Here is a 21,421-nt window from a genome sequence, read left to right on the forward strand (position 1 = left end):
ACAGCAAAAAAGCATATGGGGCAGACTCACTGGTCTATGGAAGGGGCTGCGACTCTGCCCAAGGAGCCCTGGGTCTAGTCCTCCAAGGAGCCAAAAACTAGAAAACCAGGCAACTGTTTTGATCCTGTTCCTGACCTTTATAAGGGAAGGGAAGGAAAGGTGGGCTGTGACCTCAGGCAAAGCTGAGCTTCCCCTGACCCTATTGCTTACTAGCTGGGTGATCTTGGGCCGGCCGCTTCTCCCCTTCGAGCTTCAGGGTCCCCAGCCACAAAACTGGAACGGTAAGGATATGTTTCATAGTTATTGTCCGGCTCCAGTAAGAGAAAAAGAATGAAAAGTCGCTTAAAAATGAAACCACTGGGGCACCTGGTTGGCTCAGTCAGCTGAGCGTCTGACTTCAGCTCAGGTCACGATCTCGTGGCTCGTGAGTTCGAGCCCTGCATCGGGCTCTGCACTGACAGCGCGGAGCCTGCTTTGGATCCTCTGTCTTCCTCTCTCTCTCTGCCCCTCCCCAGCTCATACTCTCTCTTTCTCTCTCAAAAATAAGTAAACATTAAAAAGTAAAAAGGAAACCACTGGCGCACAGATTTCCCACGGTCGCCTCGGAGAACCGTGACCAAATGTTAGCAGGCGTGCACACGTGTGTACCGGCAAGAGCATGTTGGTGACAGCTGTCCGAGCCTAAGTGCACATCTGAGTGCATCTGTGGGCCTGAACGAAGCCCAGCAGGACACAGCACTTTGGATTTGAATGTATTTTCCCTCAATTTTCTCCTCTGGGATTATTTGTGCAGATGAAGAAACTGAGGGTCAGAGAAGAGGAGCAGCGGGCCCAGGGTGACGGAGATGCTGAGTCGCCAGGCTGCGGTTAGAAATCACGTCTGAGGGGCGCCTGGGTGGCTCAGTCGGTTGAGCGGCCGACTTCGGCTCAGGTCATGATTTCGCGGTCCGTGAGTTCGAGCCCCACGTCGGGCTCTGTGGTGACAGCTCAGAGCCTGGAGCCTGCTTCGGATTCTGTCTCCCTCTCTCTCTGCTATCTCCTCCCATCTCCTCTCCTGCTCTGTCTCTCTCTGTCTCAAAAATAAATAAACATTAAAAGAATAGTAATAGTGATAATAACAGCCATGTGTTGAGGGCTTACTCTGGGCCAGGCTTGCTAGCTGCTTTATGTTCATTGTCCTACTGAATCTTCAAAAGAATCTCACGCATTTGATGCCTCAAAGAATAACTTATAAACAAACATTCCCATTTTGCAGAAGAGGACAAAAAAAGGCTCAGGGAGGTTAAGAAACTCGCCCAGACTCTGCGCTGTCAGCACAGAACCCGCTTGAGATTCTCCCTCTCTCTCTGCCCCTCCCCTGCTTGCACTCTCTCTGTCTTTCTCAAAAAGAAAAAAGAAAAGAAAAGAAACTTGCCCAGAACCACACAGCGGCAGAGGCAAGACTGAACCCCAACTCTATATGCTTAGCCACCAAACCAAACTCCTTAATGTAATTATCTGGTGAACGGAGACCCTGGTTTGGAGGTTTACTTTTTTTTTGTTTTATTAAATTTTTTAAACATTTATTCATTTTTGAGAGAGAGAGAGAGAGACAGAGAGAGAGACAGAGAGATAGCATGAATGGGAAAGGGGCAGAGAGAGAGGGAGACACAGAATCCGAAGCAGGCTCCAGGCCCTGAGCTGTCAGCACAGAGCCCGTGGGCTCGAATTCACGGACCGCGAGATCATGACCTGAGCCGAAGAAGTTCGACGCTCAGCGCTCAACCGACTGAGCCACCCAGGCGCCCCTGGAGGTTTACTTTTAAAGGGAACCACAGTAGTCCTGGAGGGACCACCCAGCCCCCACCCCAACTTCCAAGCTGCACTGACCAAGACAGTCTTATTGTCAGATCTCAAGGACCCAAGAGGTCAGGCCTTTCATCCTTAGCCTCAGGGCCAGCCTGTCTTTAAGGCCACTCCTCCTATCCATGAGGCAGCTCCTGGGGGCCATTATAAGAGAAGCTAAGGCCAGAAATGCACCTATGCCCCCAACTTCCCTCCCCCATTTCTATCTTCTTCCCTCCTGAGAGCCTGGTGGAACCCAGAACTTTGATCCTGCTCTGTGGCCCTCACAGTGACTCAGGTTTTATGAGGAGCAGAGATGAAAGGGGTTGAGGCCCAGGGAAGCCTGCTTGACTCCAGAACCATGGAAGCTACGAGTGGCCCTGGAACAGCCTTGTGAATGGGAAAGGTAGGGGGCTGACATGAATCCCCAATCCTTTCCTCAGACCAGAATTCCTGAGAGCAGGACACAACCAGACGCCTGAGGCCCTAGATCACAGCCCTTGGCTGAGGCCCTGGCCTCCTCCTGTCCTCACTAAGGAGTCCCTTTTCTTCCATCAGAACCCTGTCTGCTTGCTGGGACTCCTGACAAGGAGCTCACCTTTTCGCTGAGCCCCGCACTGAGTCTCCTCTTAATTTCTGAGAAAATAGTAAGTATGATTTCAGTGAGATTCCCTACCCCCGAGGGCATTGATAGTAAGTGGCAGAGCCTGGGTTTTAAGTCATTGATCGATTGATTGATTGATTGATTCATTCATTCATCCAATGCTAACAGTTTTAGGTGATGTGCTAGGCCCTGCTTTGGTGTACCCAAAAGAGGTATCCTAGGAGTCCAGGGATCAAAGAACTCCATTTAAAAACAGGAACCACATTTGGAAGGCCCCATTGGTTTTGGCAAAGCAACAGAAGAAGAGCTTCAAAGGAAGCCACTGGTCATCAGATCAGACACTGTAAATGACCTGCCAGCAAGTAGGATTCCACGCCTTTCTCAAGCCAGCCCAGCCCGTGAGCAACACCCCTGCCAGTCACTCATTCCATAAACATGTGCTCATCGCCTTCTGCCTGCACATTTCTAGGATACAGAGGTCACCATTTGACAGTTGACCTGTCCCATCCCTGGACAGTCATGACTGCTAAAGTGTTCTTCAAACTCTGCTGGAAATCTGCCTGCCCATAGCTGCCCCGTTTCATCCTTGCTGTGAAGACACCCCCCGATGACCCAGGATGCCCTTTCTAGGCTAGCAGAAGTCCTCATTCCCACAGCCATCTCTTTTTCAGGGGCCCAGACCAACATGGACCTGTTGGCACGGTGACTGTGACCTCCAAGCGAGGTGTGTGGGGCAGGAAAAGGGAGAGGCTGAGGAGGGGGTGGGGGGAGTGTGGGAAAGAGCCTCATCTAACCCAACAAGTCCTGGATTCTCCCCGCTTACCTGTGAGTCACCCCCAAACTAGGCCAAACCAGTCCACAGGCCCACAGGCCCACAAACACACGCTGCGTCACACAGGCACACACTGACACACAGTCACTAGCACGGACCCACTGAGTCACACAGGCACAAAGACAGACCGGGATGCTTACACGGACCCACACGGTCAGACACAGAGTCAGAGTTACAGACACTCAGAGACACAGCGGACATGCAGGTCACACACGCACGGAAACACACAGACACAATGACACACGTGCCTGTTCACAAGACACACAGGCCACTCACAGCCGTCCCCCTCCTCCTCCTCGTGAAATTTGCCTGCACTTGAACACAGACACACACATGGACGCACACGTATCTTACACATTCCCACTTACAGCCCCAACTGTGTCGCGCCTCCCCCCTGCCCCAATATCTGCCAATCCTGGCCCAGATATGCTTCCCCAGAAAGGGGACATAGAAGGAGGCTATCCCTGGAGGTCTGCTTCCTGCTTCTGCACCTGAGCCTTAGCCTCTGGTCAGAGTCTGTCATTAGCTACCTAGTCCCCAAATAGCCAGGAAGTGGCAGATAGCCCAGGTCCCCTCAGCTGAACCTACTGCTTCTTCCTTCTCCTCTCCGAGGCCTGCCTCCGCTGCCTACCTTCCCTCTCTCTGCAGCCCTTCTCTCCCAGCTGGGGCACCGGAGCAGGTCTCTGAGCAAGCCTGGGTCCACCTCTCCCTCTTCCTTGCCACAGGACGAGGTACCCCAACTCCTGCCCAGGGGCCTGGGCATTCCTGCTGCTGCCAAATCCACCTCCGCGAGGTCCCTGTAAACCCTCTACGGCAACCTCATTCGACCCTCTGCTGTCTGCACAGGACCAGCGAAGCCTCCGGGAGAGGCAGGATAAAGCAGTGGTTAGAGCACAGGCATCCGGTTCAAATTCTGACCCCTTTGCTTTCTAGTTGACTTTGGGCAAGTGATGTAACCTCTCTGAGCCTTAGTGTCCCTATTGTAATGGGGGCGGTGAGCAACTTTAGTCCTACTTCATGGGGCTATTTGAGGACTGAAACGAATTATGCTTAGAAAACAAGCCACAAATAATAGCCACCACCATCATCACTAGGAACTTTTCAGAGCCCGGTTTGAGGCCTGGCGGCCCTAGAGATGTCACCCCCTCCTCAGTGAGTTTTAGGGGACCCACCCTTCTAGCTCTGGGCCTACCAGGCAGATTTAGGAGAGTCATTTCAATACAAATAAAAACCAAGGCTTGGGAGCCTTGCGCTGTTCCTGTGGTAGCCACCCCAGAGCCAGGTAGGGTAATTATGCTGCGACCGAGGCGTTAGTAACAAGCATCCCTGCTATTTGGACAGCCCGACTCCTGGAGTTCAAAGCATGTCCTGTGTCCACCTCCTCCTTCCTCACTACCTCCTTCCAGCTACCAAATCTACTCAACAACTCAAGACCCAGAGAGGTTAAGCAGCTTGCCCCCGGACACCCAGCGCTTAGGCTGGGTGCCCATTCGCGGGCTGGGTCTGAGGTCTCCTAAACAGCACCAGGGAGTGAGTGGTGGGTGTTGCTGAGGAGGTGACCCTCCCCCATCCCTTCTATGACAGGCTATCCCCCTCCGCAGGTGGACAGAGGAGGAGAGCGGCAGTCCTTCCTGGAGGCAGCCTGTGGGTGAGGGGAGGGAGAGGAGGGCAGAGCTGGGGTCGGGAGGAGATGGTGGAGTCAGCTCATGCTCAGGGTACTGAATGAATGAGCCTTGAATTGGAAAAGCCCAGAGATCAGAGACGCGAGAGCGGGGCAGCCAGGCCGGTTTCCCCTCCTGTTGTCGCCCCGTGTGGGGACTGACCTGTACTCACCGTCTGTGTGGGGATCTAGGTGTCCAGTGGGCCCGGAGCTCCTGCTGCTGGGCTGTGATCTCCTGATGCGGTGGGGCTCTTGGCCGGGGTTCCTGGGGCAGGTCTGTCAGGCACCCCGTGATGGGGCGGGGCCCCTGGGGAGGCTCCCGCCAGCCCCTGGATTCCTCAGGGCCGCAGGGGTGGAGAGCTGGTTGGGCCGGTTTAGGCTCCTCGTGCTCCTCCCCAGGTGCCTGCCCATGGCCCTGTAGGGTGATAGTGATGTGGTAGCGGGTCCTCCTGGCAGAGGGACTCCGGTGCAGGGTCTGGGCTGGATGTGGCAGCGTCGGCCCTGCTGGCACAGGCTCGCCCTTTGCCCCCTGGGCCGTGGGGAAGGATGCTGGGTGGGGCAACAGGTCTTCCAGGCTGCCGTGTGGCTCAGGCCTCAGAGGAACGTCTGGAGTAGTGTAGGGGGGTTGCAGGCAAGCGCAGCCTGAGGTTCCCTGTTCCAAACACCCAGGAGCAGCAGCGGGCACGAGGGCCAAGTCTCGAGCAGTCTCTGCTGCCAGCGCCAGGCTCTCCGGTCCCACGGAGGCACAGTTGGCCAGGTCAGAAGCACTGCCCACAGCTGGCCTCTGTAGGCGCCCCAGGGGTTGAGTGGGTCCCCCTGAGCTGTGTCGTCTCTTCCAAAGCCAGGAACCACAGCTCCCTGCCTGAAGGTCCCATTCTGAGCAGCTCTGGGATTGGGCCTGGGGGAAAGCAGAGACAGGGGTCAGGCAACAGCACTTTCTCCTGTCCCCCCCAAGCGCCTCTGAACACTCTTGACTGCCCTCCATGGCACAGGAGAAGCTGAGCAGAGGTGCCGTAAGGCCCGTGAGAACTAGACCAAAGGGCAGAGCTCTGGGAAGGCCCACGGCATTTAACTCACCCCCTCCCATTCTACATATGAGGAAAGTGAGGCCCAGAGAGGACACTGACTTGACTAAAGTCACTCAGTGAGGGCCCAACTCTCAGGCCAACTGCTGCCTTCCCAGGCATCCACAGGCCTCTGGCCCTGTGGCACCAGCTGCTCTGGGGATTAGGGGCTGCATGGGCATGCGTGCTACAAGTGCCTGTGGCCTCTGCCTGCTTCGGGCTTCCAGACAGCTAGCAGCCCCCTCCCCAGTACCCTCACAGCCTGAGATTTCCAAACACACTGGACGCAGAGGTGCACCTGGGCCGTGGGGAAGCCAGGGAAGGTGGTTCCCCCGAAAGTGGGGCAAACCTAACCTCCATCTGCTGTCTTCCTCTGGGGCCCAGCTGGGCCGTGGGAATGAGAAGACGGGGCCAGGGATCCCAGATCCATATGGACACTGCTCCCCAAACCACCAATTTTCAGGGACAGGCTTGTGTCCTTGGCAACAGAGGAGCCACGTCTGGGGTCAAAATTCCTCCTAGCAGCGGCCCTTGATCCCAAATATCTCAATTTACTCATCTATGAAATAGATTCAGTCTCTCTTTCCTCAGGGGCTAAATACCTCAAGAGGGTACAGTGGTTAATGTAGGGGCCTGCAGCGAGGCAACCCGGGCTCAGATCCCAGCTCTGGTACTTCCTGGCACACTCTCAGTGTCCCCGTGTGTAAAATGGGTGTGATAATAACAGTACCTGCTTCCTGGGAGTGCTGTGAAGACTGTAGGAGATAAGCCGTGCAGGGTAACCAGCACATAATGAGTACTCAATTAAATGCTAGTTATTACTAATGGCATTCAGGACCACAGACACATGGCTGCTTGAGCCACCTCCAGAGAAGGCTATTTGCTTCTCTAAAGGAAGGACACCCCGTCACTGTTCAAGCCATGGCTCGGGTCCCCACTGAAGATGGGGATACTGTGGCCAGAGGGTTAAACCACTGGCCCAGCTTTACCCCCTGGGGAGCCATGCCAGGAAGGCTGGGGCCAAAGATGAGACAAGGTCAAGCTAGAGGAGGGAGGGTGGAGGAGGGGGTCCTGGGAATAGGCACTGGCCCTCAGCGCCTCCCCCAAGGGCCTGAGCATTACTAAGCTTATGCTTCCAGAACACCTAGTGCCTCATGCTGGATGTTTTACATGTTTACTTTCTTTCTCACAACACCTCTGAGCTGCATTATTGTCCCCATTTTGCAGATAGGGAAACTGAAGTTCAGAGGTTGGGGAGGGGGGGCATCTACTCAGGGCCACACAGTGAATCAGTGGCAGAGGGAGGATGAGAGAACTCCGGGTTCTCAGAGCCTGCCCAGCTCCTCCCCAAGCTTCTGGCCCTCCTCCTCTCCCACCCCTTCGGATTCTTTCTTACCTTGAGGCTGACATTGTTGGTGCTGCCCAGGCCCTGGGCCAGGTCAGGGCAGCTCTGGCCACCCCAGGGCCTAGGAAGGAAGCAAAGGGAAGGGAGTGAAGTAGCTTCCTCCTCTCCCACCCCTAGACTGGACCTTCGGGTCCTTCCCCACTTCTCTCAGGGCACAGAGGCAGGCTGAGCTCCTGAAACCTTGTGAGTGGGGCAAGGTCTATGCAGCAGCCTCCTCTCTGCTCCCTCCCCCAGCTGTGTACACCCAAAGAGAGAGAAAGAGACAAGGATAAGCTTGAGGCAAAAATGAGGACTAGGTCTGTAGCAGGGTCAGAATATAGAAGCAGGACAGCACCTCAATAATTCGAAAGCTTGCCATTTGTGGAGGCCCTCCCCATGCCATGCCGGGCTTAGCCTTAGGTACGGTGCTCATATGATCTTCTTCGAGCCTCACAATAATCCTAGAAGGTGGATATTGTGTCCATAGTTTTTCAGTAAGGAAACTGAAGTCCAGAAAGGTGAAGTGACTTGCCTGGAGTCACACAGCTAGTGACCCTTGGAGTTAAGACACTAGGACCGTCCCACTCCAAAAGCTGGTTAGACATCACAGCACTAATGGGGGCAAGATGGGGAAGTGCCTTGACTGCCTCCTCCATGCACCTTGCGCCCAACTCCAGGCAATCAGCAGGGATCAGAGGCCTGTGCCTTGGTGCCGGAGTCCTATTCCCACGTCTGGTGAGAACCAACTCCAAGTGCATGCATGGGATGTATCATCACGCTGGCCCACGAGCATGTGCAGTCCCTCCCCTGTCCTCCCAACCCCTGACTCACCTGCATGCCAACCCTGCCTCCTCTCAAGTGGGGAAAGGGAGGGGCAGTGCCACCTGGGCCTATAGGGCAGGTTCCTGCCATACAGGGTAATGGGAGAGGGTGTGTCTTCCAAGTGGGGGCAGGCAGGGCAGTGTCAGGGTGTGGGTACTTCCCCCCCCCCACCCGCCCCGGGGCATCCAGGCTTCCAGGCTTTCAGGGTGGCTAGGCCCTCCCCTCCCCTCTCTCTTTGGTGTGGAAGAACAGTACAACCCCTCCTCTCACTCTGCCCCCATCACGCTCCCACCCCTCCCAGAGGGGCCAAAGACAGCTCTGTCATGATAAGATCAGAACAAATTGCTGCATAACTCCGTAGATACACAATACCCCGTGCCTGAGAGCACATTCCTAGCTCTTTTCAGATTCCACTCTGAGCTGCTGGGATCCTCTTCACTGTCCTCCCTCCCAGCCATTCAGCTTTGCCGTCCAGAGCCTTTTCCCTTTCACTTAGACATTAGCCACCAGTGAATGGGCTCAGAGAGGAAGCAATTTGTTCAAGGTGACAAGCCCAGTGGCACCTAGGGTTAGGATGAGGCTCTGGCCCCCTGGCTTTGCAGTCCTGAAATCTCTCTAGCACATCCAGGGCTGTCAGGATGCAGGCTCTGGAGTCAGGCCGCTTAAGCCTGTAACCAGGCTCGGCCACTTCCCAGCTGTGTGACTGGGCAGGTGACTTCACCTCTCTGAACCTCCATTTCTATATCTGAATCACATGAAATACCTGCCTCGTAAGAGCCGCTGTGAGGATTAAACGAGATAATCCAGGTAGGGCATGAAAGGCAAATAAAGTTTATTGTTGTTCCAGTCTGGGACGACAGGGGAAATCCTTTCTGTGGCACATAAGGGCAAATGCAGTGCAGTTGGGAGGCAATTCAGGTACCTGTCCTGCTCATGACAAAGGGAACGAAGACCAGAGGTAAACTGGCCTGTGATGTGAGAATCAAAGTCCATAGGGGCGGGGGGAGCTACCGCATTTGCCTTTAAACTGTCTCAGGAGAGGAAATCACTGTCTGCAGGCCACCTATCGCGTTTACGGAATTGCAAAAGTTGTTTGAAAGTTTTAAAAGAGCACAGATACTTTTATAAAGATCGTTTTCACATTCACGTATCCAAAATCTTAGTACACTGACACGTATATTTTTATGCTCCGAGACACTCATACATGCTTATTTGAACATCCACTACGCGCTCACTCACACACGCGCGCACACACACACGCACACACACATCCCTAGGGCCCAGGGGAGCCCCTGCGGCCCTCCTCCATCCCCCTCACCTATCCCGAGCTCTGGCCTCCTCCGGGGTCCTCTTCCCCCTGCGCTTCCTCCCGAGCCCTAGCCCTGCCAAGCGGCGGGCCAGGCGTGCCCCCAGACCCCCGTGCCGCTCGGCCATGGCAAGGGCAAAGCCCCGGGCTTCGGGACACCAGACCGCTGCGGAGCCACGGGGGCCACCCGGATCCGCTTATTTGCAGGGAAACGCCTTCTCCGGCCCGCCCCCCGGAGCAAACAGCGGCCCCGCCCGCACTCGGGGCGGGCGGGGGACTGACCCAGATGCTACCCTTGGCGCAGGGCACGGGGTGCGCTTCGCAGGGGCCGCCCCCAACCCGGGCCGCTCCGCCAGAGCCTCGCCCACCCCCGCCCAGGCCATGCTCTCAGTCAGGTCCGCGCTACTTCTTCAGGCATGGGGAGGCGCCAGGGGTACACCGGGTGCTGGCAGCCCCCATGCTGGCCTTGCACGAGGTGGGCGGGGAAAGAGGGACCTAGGTCCTGCGGGGGTCAAGAGGCAGGGAGAAACGAGAGGTCTCTCCCCGCCCCCGAGAAGGAGGGGCTAGAACGCAGGGGCGGGATCAAGACCGGTGTGGGCTTGGTCTTGCGGAGTGGGTGGGGCCTAGCCCGAGTGGTTGGCATCTGGCGCAGAGCCAAAGAGGTGACGCGGTGGGCTTAAACTCGGACCTTGATTACTGCGGGGAAGGCCAAAGCCCACCCCGCCATTGCCCTGACAAGAGGGGCTCCCCTTAAGAGTTTTCTCTTGCGCTCCTGGGGAGCCTACAACACAGGGTGAATCTTGCCCAGTCCCTGGTGGGGAAGCCGCTCTCAAACCCACAGGGGTGCGAATGGAGGCCCCCTGCTGGAAGTTGGCCAGTTATTACTGGGGTTTTTTTAGTTTATTTAATTTATTTTCTTGATTTATATCCAAGTTAGTTAGCATATAGATCAACAATGATTTCAGGAGTAGATTCCTTAATGCCCCTCACCCATTTAGCCCATCCCCCCTCCCACAACCCCTCCAGTAGCCCTCTGTTTGTTCTCCATATTTAAGAGTCTCTTAAGTTTTGTCCCCCTCCCTGTTTCTATATTATTTTTGCTTCCCTTCCCTTATGCTCATCTGTTTTGTGTCTTAAAGTCCTCATATGAGTGAAGTCATATGATATTTGTCTTTCTCTGACGAATTTCGCTTAGCCTGATACCCTCCAGTTCCATCCACGTAGTTGCAAATGGCAAGATTTCATTCTTTCTCATCGCTGAGTAATACTACATTGTATATATAAACCACATCTTCTTCATCCATTCATCAGCCAATGGACATCTGGGCTCTTTCCACACTTTGGCTATTGTCGATTATGCTGCTATAAACATGGGGGTGCCCGTGCCCCTTCAAAACAGCACACCTGTATCCCTTGGATAAATACCTAGTAGTGCAACTGCTGGGTCCTAAGGAAGTTCTATTTTTAATTTTTTGAGGAACCTCCATATTGTTTTCCAGAGTGGCTGCACCAGTTTGCATTCCCATATTACTGTTTAATAACAGCTATTGGTATTTTCTTATAGTTTATTTATTTTGAGAGAGAGAGAGAGCACCCTCACATGAGTGGGGGGGGGGGCACAGGGGGAGAGGGGGAGAGAATCCCAAGCAGGCTCTGTACTGGATCTCACAAATCGTGAGATCATGACCTGAGTCCAAATCAAGAGTCGGTGGATTCTTAGCCACTGAGTCACCCAGGCACCCCAATAATAGCTACTGTGTATTGTGATTAATAATCTTGCTTCTCAGGCAGTGCCCTTTCCCCACCTGTTGCTAACTCCCAAGTGGGGGGCAGAAGACCTTGCACATCTGAGGGCATCCTCTGGGACCGCAGAGAGAAAGGTCATCAGGAGGGTCCTAGCTCCTCAGGCTCTCTTTGCCAGTTCTTCCCTCCTTATACTCCTTGTAGAGCCTCTACCTCTCCCCTGAGCTCGCACCTCCTTAGCCCTTTGCCCTCTTTGGTGGCTGGTCCTGGCACACAGGGGGATATCTTGCTTCTGGGTCATGAGTAGACATCGACATCCTTGTGTTCTTGTCCCTCCACCCCACAGGGGGCTCAGCTCCTAGCAGGTGCAGAGGGAGGAGCTCACCCCGCCCCCTGACTGTGGCAGGGAATACCAGCTAAGGAGGCACAGTGGCTTCTTACGAACTGTGAGACAAGAAGGTGGTGGGAAGCAGCAGACGTGCATCTGGGCAGGTGCTGGAACATCTGTTCAGGAAAAAGAGCAATGTGCCCCGTGCGTGGCAGCGTAGTCTGCACCGTGCAGAGTCCTGGAAGGCCGAACTACCCACTGGCAAGCTGAGATTGGAGGGCCTCGTCCCAGACCGGGAGCAGGAGATGGCTGCCTGCCCCACCCCAGGGGAGAGCATCACAGAATCTCTGTGGCTGTGTCCCCTGACCTGGTGGATTGCGAAGTCTGACCAATACACAGTGGCTTCCCCCACCACTGTTGAAGCTCAGGAGGCCTCGACTTGCCGTAGAGAAATATCCTTTAATCGCTCTGCCCTGCCCCCTCCCCACGACAGTCCCGGCACCAGGGCTCAGGCTGGCTGCCCTTACTTGCCCCAGATGCCGAGGACCTCTTGACCTTTTCCGAATCCCAGCCCAGCTGCCTCTCTGATGACACCCCCACAAGACCTAGTGCTTCCCGGTGCCATCGGGCAAAGCAGGCAAGAGACGCCGGGGGCAGGTGGGTGTGAGCTAGGCCGCAGGGCCGGCGGGCATGCAGCCGCTGGTGCAGCTTCAGGTGAACGTGCCGGGTGAAGCGACTTGGGCAGACACTGCACCCGAAGGGCCGGGCCCCTGAGTGCATCCGCAGATGGGTCTTGAGGTTGCTGGAGCTGCTGAAGCGCTTGTGGCACGTCTGGTGGGAAGGGGCGCTGGTGTCAGCTCTGCCCACCTGGCTGGCTCAGGAGCTCTGCTCCCCTCCCCACCTTGGACACCCCCACCACCCCCCCCGTAATGCAGGCCCGGAAGCTTTCCCCTGATGATTTCTCCCTGGGACCCACAGCGTCTGGCCCATTGGAGCCAGGCAGACCTGGGTTAGCATCCTGGTTCTTACTCCCTGTGTGACCTCGCATAGGTGACTTCTCCTGTCTGAGCCTTGGTTTCCTTATTGGTAACATGTTACTGTAAACACCTAACCTCACAGGGATGATGGACTGAGCGAGATAATCACATAGGACCCTCGTGCGTGGGTCTACAGCTTTAGCGGGCGTAATTAACATTTACTGGGAGCTGCGGCATGCCAGGAGTTGGTCTCCCATCGTCTTCCCCAGGACCCTGGAGAAGCATGACTAAGTACCAGTATAGCTCCTATATTTCAGCGAGAGAGCGAGGCTCAGAGGAGGCGAGCCACTAGCCCAAGATCACACAACCAGCTGGAGGTAGAGCTGGAATTTGAACCCAAGTAGCCCAGACTTAGAACCTCTATATGTCTTTCACGACTGCCTCTGTAAAACGGGGGAAGCATTCCTGCTGTTCTGACTTCCCAAGGGCTGTGGTGAGTGTCAGAGAGAGGGAGCTAACACCAAGCTGGTGTTACCCACAGTGCGTACTTTCACACGCTGGGCCTTTTACTTCTGCAGCAGCCCTGGGAAGTAGGTAATAGGTATTCACTCCCCAGCACCCCCAACTTTGTTCTTCTCCTCCCATAGGCCTTCATCTCTATTCCTCACGCCAGGCCCAGGGAGTGAGCTCCCGTATCACATTCTGGCCCTTCCAGGCTGACTCGGGTCATTTTCACCTCCCTCCACCTCCCTCCCCACCTCCACCCTTGCCTCCAGTCCTGTCTCCACCTGCTCCGGGAGACTGGGGAATAGAGGCTACAGGTGCCATCCCTCCGGGGCCCTGGAACTACTCACCAGCCCCCAGGAGTACAGGGGAGGGGAAGTAGGGTCTCACCAGGCACTTGTGGGGCCGCTCCCCGGTATGCACCAACTGGTGCTTCTGCAGGTGGGCGAGCTGAGTGAAGCGCTTCTGGCACAGGGCACACTGGAAGGGGCGCTCCCCGCTGTGCACGCGCAGATGGACCTGAGCCAGGTGTGGGACAAATGTTGCCAACTGCCCAGACCCCTCCGGCAGGGTCTGGGATCCTGTCCCAATCTCTCCCCACATCCCCACGGGACCCCTTTTTAGCCCTGAGGCTTCTCAATCCCCTTGCTTCTCTATCACTGCCCCCAGGGCCCCTCTTGCCTTTCCCCAGGATACCCTCACTCTTTCTGCTGCCCTGCAGGAGGGGACATGACAGTGGTCAGAAGGCTAGGTAAGGCGGTGCGACTCAAAGTGTGGTCCACAGACCAGCAGCATCAGCACCATCTGGGAGCCTGGTAAAGATGCACGTTCTCATTAACTAACAAACAAACAAACAAACAAACAAACAAATAAATAAATAATGAGGTGCCCGGGTGGCTCATTTGGTTAAGCCTCCGACTCTTTTTTTTTTTTTTTTTTTTTTTTTTTTTCAACGTTTTTTTAAATTTTTTATTTTTGGGACAGAGAGAGACAGAGCATGAACGGGGGAGGGGCAGAGAGAGAGGGAGACACAGAATCGGAAACAGGCTCCAGGCTCCGAGCCATCGGCCCAGAGCCTGACGCGGGGCTCGAACTCACGGACCGCGAGATCGTGACCTGGCTGAAGTCGGAGGCTTAACCGACTGCGCCACCCAGGCGCCCCCAAGCCTCCGACTCTTGATCTTGGCTCAGGTCATGATCTCCCGGTTCGTGAGATCGAGCCCCGTGTCAGGCTCTGTGCTGACAGTGTGGATCCTGCTTGGGATTCTCTCTCTGGCTCTCTCTCTGCCCCTTCCCCACTCGTGCTCTCTCTCCCTTGTGTTCTCTCTCTCACAAAATAAATTTTTTATTTAAAGTTTTTTTTTTTTTAATGTTTATTTATTTTTGAGACAGAGAGAGATAGAGCATGAACGGGGAGGGTCAGAGAGAGAGGGAGGCACAGAATCTGAAACAGGCTCCAGGCTCTGAGCTGTCAGCACAGAGCCCGACGCGGGGCTTGAACTCACATACCGCGAGATCGTGACCCGAGCCGAAGTCGGACGCTTAACCGACTGAGCCACCCAGGCGCCCCAATAAATTTTTTAAAAAATGCAGATTTTCAGGCCCTGCCCCAGGCCAGCTGACTGAAGATCCCTGGGGCTGGGACCTAGAAATCTGCATGTTTCCTAGCTCCCCAGTGGTTTGAGGCTCATTAAAGTTTAAGCACCCATGCCCTGGGGACCCGGAAGCGTCCCTCCTCAACAACCATAACTTTTCCTCAACTTCAGTGCCGCCAACATGTGCATAGATCCCCATCTCTGCTGATACACAGAGGTGTGCCCATGGGGTCCCCTCCGGGCAATGTGGATGATGGCCCCAACGGCACTGTGCTGCTTCATGGGGTCCCACGTGAAAAAAGCTGGTTGTCAGGTGGGTGGCCTGGGCTCACTAAAATTTATGCCCCCACCAGACCTTCAAACAAATAAACAAGCAGAGGCTTAACTGGGGATCCAGAAAGGGCTTTGCACTAGATGTTGAGAGGCTAATATCAAGGCCTAACTTCACCATTAAATCGAAGTAACTTTGGGCAAAACTTTCCCTCAGTTTCCCCATGTTTGAGTGCAGTGGACGCTCTCACAGACTATCTCTTACAGTGGAGAGGACTTTTGGCGGCCATTTTGTCATCTCCTCTCCACAAACATGACACCGAGAGGCCAAAGGAAGCATCCCAGGTCACAGCCTAGAGGCTGCCCAGGAGTTGCTGTGGCTTTAAGGCCCTTGATTCTGGAAGCAGGATAGCACGGGGTCATTGAAGGATGCCGAGGGGAGCAGCGGAGCCCAAGACGCAGATACCTTGAGGTTGGAGAGCTGCCCGAAGTTCTTGCCGCATACATTGCACTCGTACAGGATCTTGCCATTCTCTTTCCTCAGTGGGTAAGGCAGCACTGCGGTGCCTGTCCGGGAGCCCAGTGGGGTCCGCCTCGCTGGAGCCGCCCTGCCAGCACTCTTTTGCCCTGAGGAGTAGGTCCTGGCAGCTCCAGGGCCTGGATTCCAGGCCTGGAAAGACTGGATCTGGCCAGAGGCTTGGGAGGCCCCTGGGTAAGGATACAGGGTCTCCCTCTGGGCCGTGGGGGCCCCAGGCTCATTGACACTCATCAGCAAGCTGGGCATAGCCATGATGGGGTGGGAGGGATCTGGGGGCTGCATGAAGAGGCGGGGGCATCGGACAGAAGGTAGGGCCCCATAGGTAAGCAGGTAAGGAGGAGGCAGGAGAAGTGGATATGCAGGACAGAAGGGGTGAAGGCAGAATGGGAGCACTTTGGAGATGGGAGTGGGCAGCAGGCAGGACAGACAGGAGCAGAAAGCTAAGGGGCTGGGGCTCCTACTGTTCTGCCAGGGGGGTGGGCAAGAGCTGCTGTGGGGACAGAAGGATGGGCAGCGGGCCCCCTCTCCAGCTCTTTCCCATTGGCTTCCCCTCTGGTCCCTGTTTGCAGAGTGCTTGGCCGTGAGTTTCTCGCCATCAGTGGAGCCTGCATGCAGCCCTGGTGGCTGGAGCGCTGAGCGGGAAAAGGAAGACAGTGGTCAGGGCCCCACTACCTGGGGGAAAGCTCTGCTCCCCATCTAACCTGCCCTGCTCAGGCTGGGAAATCGCCATAGCCTTGCAAGCCTGTTGGGTGACTTGGGCAGGCATTTCCCCTCTCTGGGCCTTCCTGGTCTGCACTTGGACTTGCCAACAAAAGGACCTAGTATGTCTGTGGTGGTCAACCATTTTAGGGAGAGAAGATGATCAGGAAGCCTACTAGAGGGGCGCTTGGGTGGCTCAGTCGGTTAAGCTTCTGACTTTGGCTGGGGTCATGATCTCAGTTCATGCGTTTGAGCTCCGTGTCGGGCTCTGTGCTGACAGCTCAGAGCCTGGAGCCTGCTTGGGATTCTGTGTCTCCCTCTCTCTCTGTCCCCCCCCCCCCACTTCTGTCTCTGTTTCTCAAAAATGAATAAACATTAAAAACAAAAAAGAACCTTATTAGACATCCAAGTGGAGAAGCCAAGTAGGTAGTTGGATGAACTGGTTTGGAATTTATTTGGTTGTTTGTTTATCTGTTTGGTTTGGAGTTTATAGAAGAGAGGTCCAAGCTGAAGACATAAATCTGGGTGCCAGGGACCCTGAGGAGACCACATAAGGACGACCCTTGATCTGCTGTGTCCAAAACGGTAGCCACTTGACTCATGTGATGACGTTTCAACTACTTAAAATAAGTACAATAAGAATTCGGTTCTTCATTCACACGAGCCACGTTTAAAAGGCTCAGTAGGTACGGTCGTAAACAGCACAAGTACGGATCATTTCCTTTCTTGCAGGAAAGAAGTAGCTGTCAAACAGCACTACTACCCTCCGTAAAGTGAACAGGAGAGGCGGGAGAGAAGAGAAGAGGTGAGACTAAAGGGTGGGGGAGGGGAGAGAAGAAGGCTTTGGACTGAGTTATGGAGCATGGGGATATTTAGGAGGTAGGCAGAGAAGAGCGAGGAAGGGAGACTGAGGCACAACAGCCAGGGAGGTGGGAGACATATAAGGTGAAATACTGAAAAGAAAAAAGGTCACAAAGTAGATGTCTGCTTGGATCCTCATTTATTCGCTCAGCCAACTTCGCTGACCTGTCGTTTCACTCTGTGCTCTGTGCTGGGGAAATAAGGGACCGGGCAGCACAGTCTGCCCTCCAGGAGGTTACAGTTGTGTGATGAAATGGTGCGTTACGGTGCAGCAAATCTAGAACATAGGTATAGTGACATCCTACTCCCATGGAAGAAGAAACTGGCCTCGGTGATGTGCCCAAGGTCACAGAGCCGGGAAGGGCAGAACCAGGACTCTATCCTCAGCTCTCTGGCTCCCGGTCAGTGCTCCTATCTCATAATGAAGACCCCTTTAGCTCAAACATTCTAGGCACAGGGCGCCATGCTCAGTCCCAGGACTCGGACTACCCCTACTCCAGGTCCCATGCTCATGCCTGAGAAAGCCACTGTCCATCCACCTCCTCTGGCTCAGGTGTCGCCCTGAAAGCCCCGCCCCGCCCCAGGCCAGGACTCCAGGCCAAAATATGGAAGTAAAGCGTGCCTGAGGCTCCGTCCTCACCAGTGACACTGGGTCCCCTCCCTTTCCTGTCCTGAAATCTAAGAGTCCTCTCCCACCCGCTGCCCCCTTCACGGTGCAGCCCTCTGCCCTGGCTTACTTGTGCTCGAGGTGTCGCTTCTGAGACCTTGTGGGGCCATGCCCAGCGATGCCGGCTGCAGGGCACACAGGTATAGGTCCAGGCCCTGGGGACAGGTCAGCAAGGCAGATTTGGCTGGCGCCAGCGGCAAGGGGCACAGCCAGCTGGCACAAGATGAGCCATGGGCATCCACAGTGTCAGGAAGTGGCCTGCGAGCTGAGGAGACCTGGCAGACAGGGGGCAAGGGACTTGGGGGTGGGAGACAGGGACACCTGTGTTCCTAGGATGGTCCCAGCTCCAGTTTGGTTTCCAAAAGAGGAGAAGCTAAGACCCACCCTGTATCATGTCTGTCACTCAAACGGCTTCCCCATCCCTCATTTGAAGATTTCCCCAAAGACTTTCGTACCCACCCCAGTACTGCCCTCCTCCTATCCTCTACAACCCCTCACTCAGCCCTGGTCTCTCTCCCTTCCTTCCTTCCTGACCCCTTTGGCCCCACTGTGTCTCAGACCATCTACTGTGTTTTGAATGGAGCCTAGATGAACTTGGAGAAAATCCTCATCGAAGACTGTAAACCCCACAAGATGGCCCTGAGCTTCCCTCCCGCTAAGGCCCAGGTCGTGGTCATACAGCCAAGCCTCCTGCAGGCGCTATGCTATCCCTTCTCACGCCCCACAGGAAAGGTCTGGCCCCTGGGGCATGGGAGAGGGTCTCTGGCACCCCCAGGGCACATCTCCATGATGTACCAGGCGGGGTAGGAGTGCTCAGGACCAGGGGCCAGTGGGAACCTGGTCCCTTCAGATTTCCCCCTCCCCCCCACTTCATCCTAATATCCTCTCCCTTTGTAAGCAGGCTGCCCTCAAAGATTGGGCTGGGATCCCTCCTTACCTGGTTGCCTTGGCAGAGCTGGAAGTCCAGGCTGGAGGACAGGGAGCTCCCTGTACTCCCCGGAGGCTGAGTCTTGTGGCAACAACCCAATTCTGGAGCAGACTCCCCCTTCATGCCCCTACTACCTGATGGGAAGACAGGTCAGTCACAGGTGAGCGGTGAAGGACCTCTACACAGGAGCCTGGCTTCTAGAGCTGGCCGTTCCACTACACCACCGTGTGACTTTGAGTCACTGCCCCTCCTGGCCTCGGTTTCCCTATCTGCAAAACACGAGGGTTGGACAGGCTGATGTCTAAGGACTCAGTACTGACATTTAGAAGCCAATGATGCTTTCTTGGTAGGTGCAGGAAGAAGATCGAATGGAGACAATCAGAGGTGAGGAGCTGAGCTGGCCTTATGCTCATCCCTGGGGAAGAGGACAGAGAGGAAGATCCTCATGGAAGGTACTTCTGAGTGAACTCAGAGATCATCGACGCGGCTTTTCTGGGCAGCAGAGGAAGCCCTAGGGTCCTGCTGCCCAGACTACCCAGGCTCAGCTCCCTCACCAGGGACAGTCTGAGAAAGCAGGCCAAGAGTCCCCTGGGTCCCCTGACTGGCCTGACGGGAAGATTCTCCGATTGCTCAGCTGTCCGCTTCTCTGCCTTCTTTTCACCGAAGGCCACACAGCACAGGGACCACCTCAGCTCAGCAAGCGTCTCAAGGCTCATTCCCCTTCTCCTCAGTGGCCACGCTTCCCTCCTCCTCCAGTGCTCCTCGGACGCGGACCCTAGCACGTCCACTCGAGTGTCTCGGCCTGCCAAAGCACGGTCTCCTTTTTCCCTTCCCCCACTCCTCCCGACCCTGCCCAGCAGAGGCTTTTCACCTGCCTGCGTGAGCCTCTTCACCTGGTTCTGCAGAAGTTCCCTCTGAGGGATGCAGGGAGGTGGGCAGGCGGGCAGCTGCTGCCTGTGGTTGAGGCCCCAGTGAGTGTGACAGGAAGGTGCTTCATTTGAAGTTGCCACAAGTAGGAAGAAGGGGGCAGGCGGGGGGTGGGGGGGGCTGTGAGAGACCTGATGAGAGGGACCCACCCACCAGCCTTTACCTACCTGTGGCAACTCTACGGGACAATGTGCTGATTTGGGACCACTACAAACTGGGGTTCTGGAATATCAGTGTGTGAAGCTGGGGCGAGTGGGGTGGGGCTATGTGAGGCCAAGAGGGACACGGCAAGGCTCAACGGCTGAAGCTGGGGTCCTTCTGGAGACAGGGGCCTGGCCAAGATGGAACCGGGCAGTGATGATGACAGGGAGGACAGGGATGGTGGTGAAGGGACAGGGACAGTTATAGACATAGACCAGAGCAGGCAACACGGAAGGATATGGAGTGGAGCAGAGAAGAGAAGGAATCTGATCTCACGGAGCAGAGGCCCCGGAGGCAGCAAATACACCCTCCTCTTTCTCGTCCCATCTCTGATCTGCCTCTCCTGAGAAATCCTTTCTCTCATCCCGATACTGAGCTGAGGCCCCAACAGGGGTAAGAGGTGATTCAGTGGCATAGCAAAATGCATGTAAGGAATGGCTAGATATCAAAGGAGAAGCTCCATTGGTTAGGAAGCAGTTTTTTAGGCCAAGCAGTTTCATTATTTCTGAGAGCAAGAAAGGGCACACATTTCTAGAGACTCAAATTCTGCCCAGTCGGTGGATCCGTATCACACAATGTCTGGCCCCGTGCGACACAGGCCCAACCGGTCGTCAGACTCCACCCAGCCATTCCATCGAGGTGGCCTGGAGCACACAGGGACATCTTGGACACTCCACCACGAGCAGGGACATATTACCGGTGTTTCTCTGCCAGCCCAGCCCCTGGCTGGTGACCACCTCCACCATGGCCTCCATCACTTCCCATCAGAATTATTTGCCCACATAATGACCCCTATGTGCCTGTGAGTGTCTCAGGGACAGGAACCACTGTCTACTCATTTTTACTTCCAGTGCAGACATTTGTTGGGTTTCTGGGATGCTCAGAATGTGGAACTTTCCCCCCACATGCATCTGGGGGGAGGCAGAATGCACCTCCCACTATAAAAGCCAAGATGGCCACACACTTAATTCCCACCTCCCCGAACCCAGCACGTGATACAGGCACATGACGTGGACTGGGCCAACTGGATGCCCCCATCCAGACTGGATCAGAAACCAGGGGCCTGAAAGAGGCAGGTAAGTACAGACTCCACTCTGCACATCATGCCACGTCGGCTTCCAGGGCAGCAGAGGAAAGAAAGGGGTTCAGAGGGCGTTGCAGAACCCTCTCTGAGCTGGGTCCTGGGGGAGGGGGTCTCAGCTTCTCCTGATCCAGCCCATTCTCCAAGTCTGGCTCTACAGCATTTCCAGACATTCTGTGAGCTTCCCCATATCTTTTAAAGGAATTGCTTTTCTTCAACCCTCCTAAAATGGTTTCTGTAGCTTAACCCGAGAATCTCCCTAACATATGCCCAGAACAAAAGATAAAGCAACAGCGTTCAGGCTGGAATACTGAGCCTTCAGGATCTGAGTAGTCAGCTACCTGTACAAAGAGCCTCCCGCCTTTCTCAGCTGCCCTCTCACTATCCTTCAGATTGGTGAAGGAGCTCCTCCCTGGTGCCGCTTGTGGCCTTGATCCACCCAAACTGCATGCCCCAAAAGCTGGAGCCCTCCCAGCCTCCAAGGCCACAAGCCTGCCTTCCCGTGCAGCCTTGTTGGAATCACAGGGGAGCCAGGGCCTGGCTAGGCACCCACAGAAAACCCCAGTCTCATCTCCGAGGAGTCGTCACCTGCACATTTGGCTTCTA

The 21,421-nt window shown here is 55.3% G+C and overlaps 2 protein-coding genes across 2 annotated transcripts in view; both read right to left on the bottom strand.

Moving 5' to 3' along the window:
• The window catches only part of CRYBG2 (crystallin beta-gamma domain containing 2), a 28,854-nt gene extending 19,223 nt beyond the window's left edge, over positions 1-9,631 (bottom strand). The window contains exons 1-3 of the mRNA XM_042952395.1: positions 9,509-9,631; positions 7,381-7,450; positions 5,094-5,818 (exon numbers count right to left, since the gene is read on the bottom strand). Of these exons, the coding sequence (XP_042808329.1) occupies positions 5,094-5,818; positions 7,381-7,450; positions 9,509-9,624 (911 nt within the window). The 5' untranslated portion in view covers positions 9,625-9,631. The remainder of the gene's footprint in view (positions 1-5,093; positions 5,819-7,380; positions 7,451-9,508) is intronic.
• Positions 9,632-11,677: 2,046 nt separating this feature from the next.
• ZNF683 (zinc finger protein 683) lies at positions 11,678-19,710 on the bottom strand. The gene is given in 8 exon segments (XM_042952530.1): positions 11,678-12,101; positions 12,103-12,398; positions 13,439-13,567; positions 15,380-16,083; positions 17,749-17,953; positions 18,616-18,740; positions 19,478-19,560; positions 19,701-19,710. Coding segments are annotated over 6 exon segments (1,731 nt in total). The 5' UTR covers positions 18,730-18,740; positions 19,478-19,560; positions 19,701-19,710; the 3' UTR covers positions 11,678-11,818.
• Between the last annotated feature and the right edge of the window lie 1,711 nt (positions 19,711-21,421).

Source organism: Panthera leo, chromosome C1 (genome assembly GCF_018350215.1).
Source record: "Panthera leo isolate Ple1 chromosome C1, P.leo_Ple1_pat1.1, whole genome shotgun sequence".
NCBI classification, from domain to species: Eukaryota; Metazoa; Chordata; class Mammalia; order Carnivora; family Felidae; genus Panthera; species Panthera leo.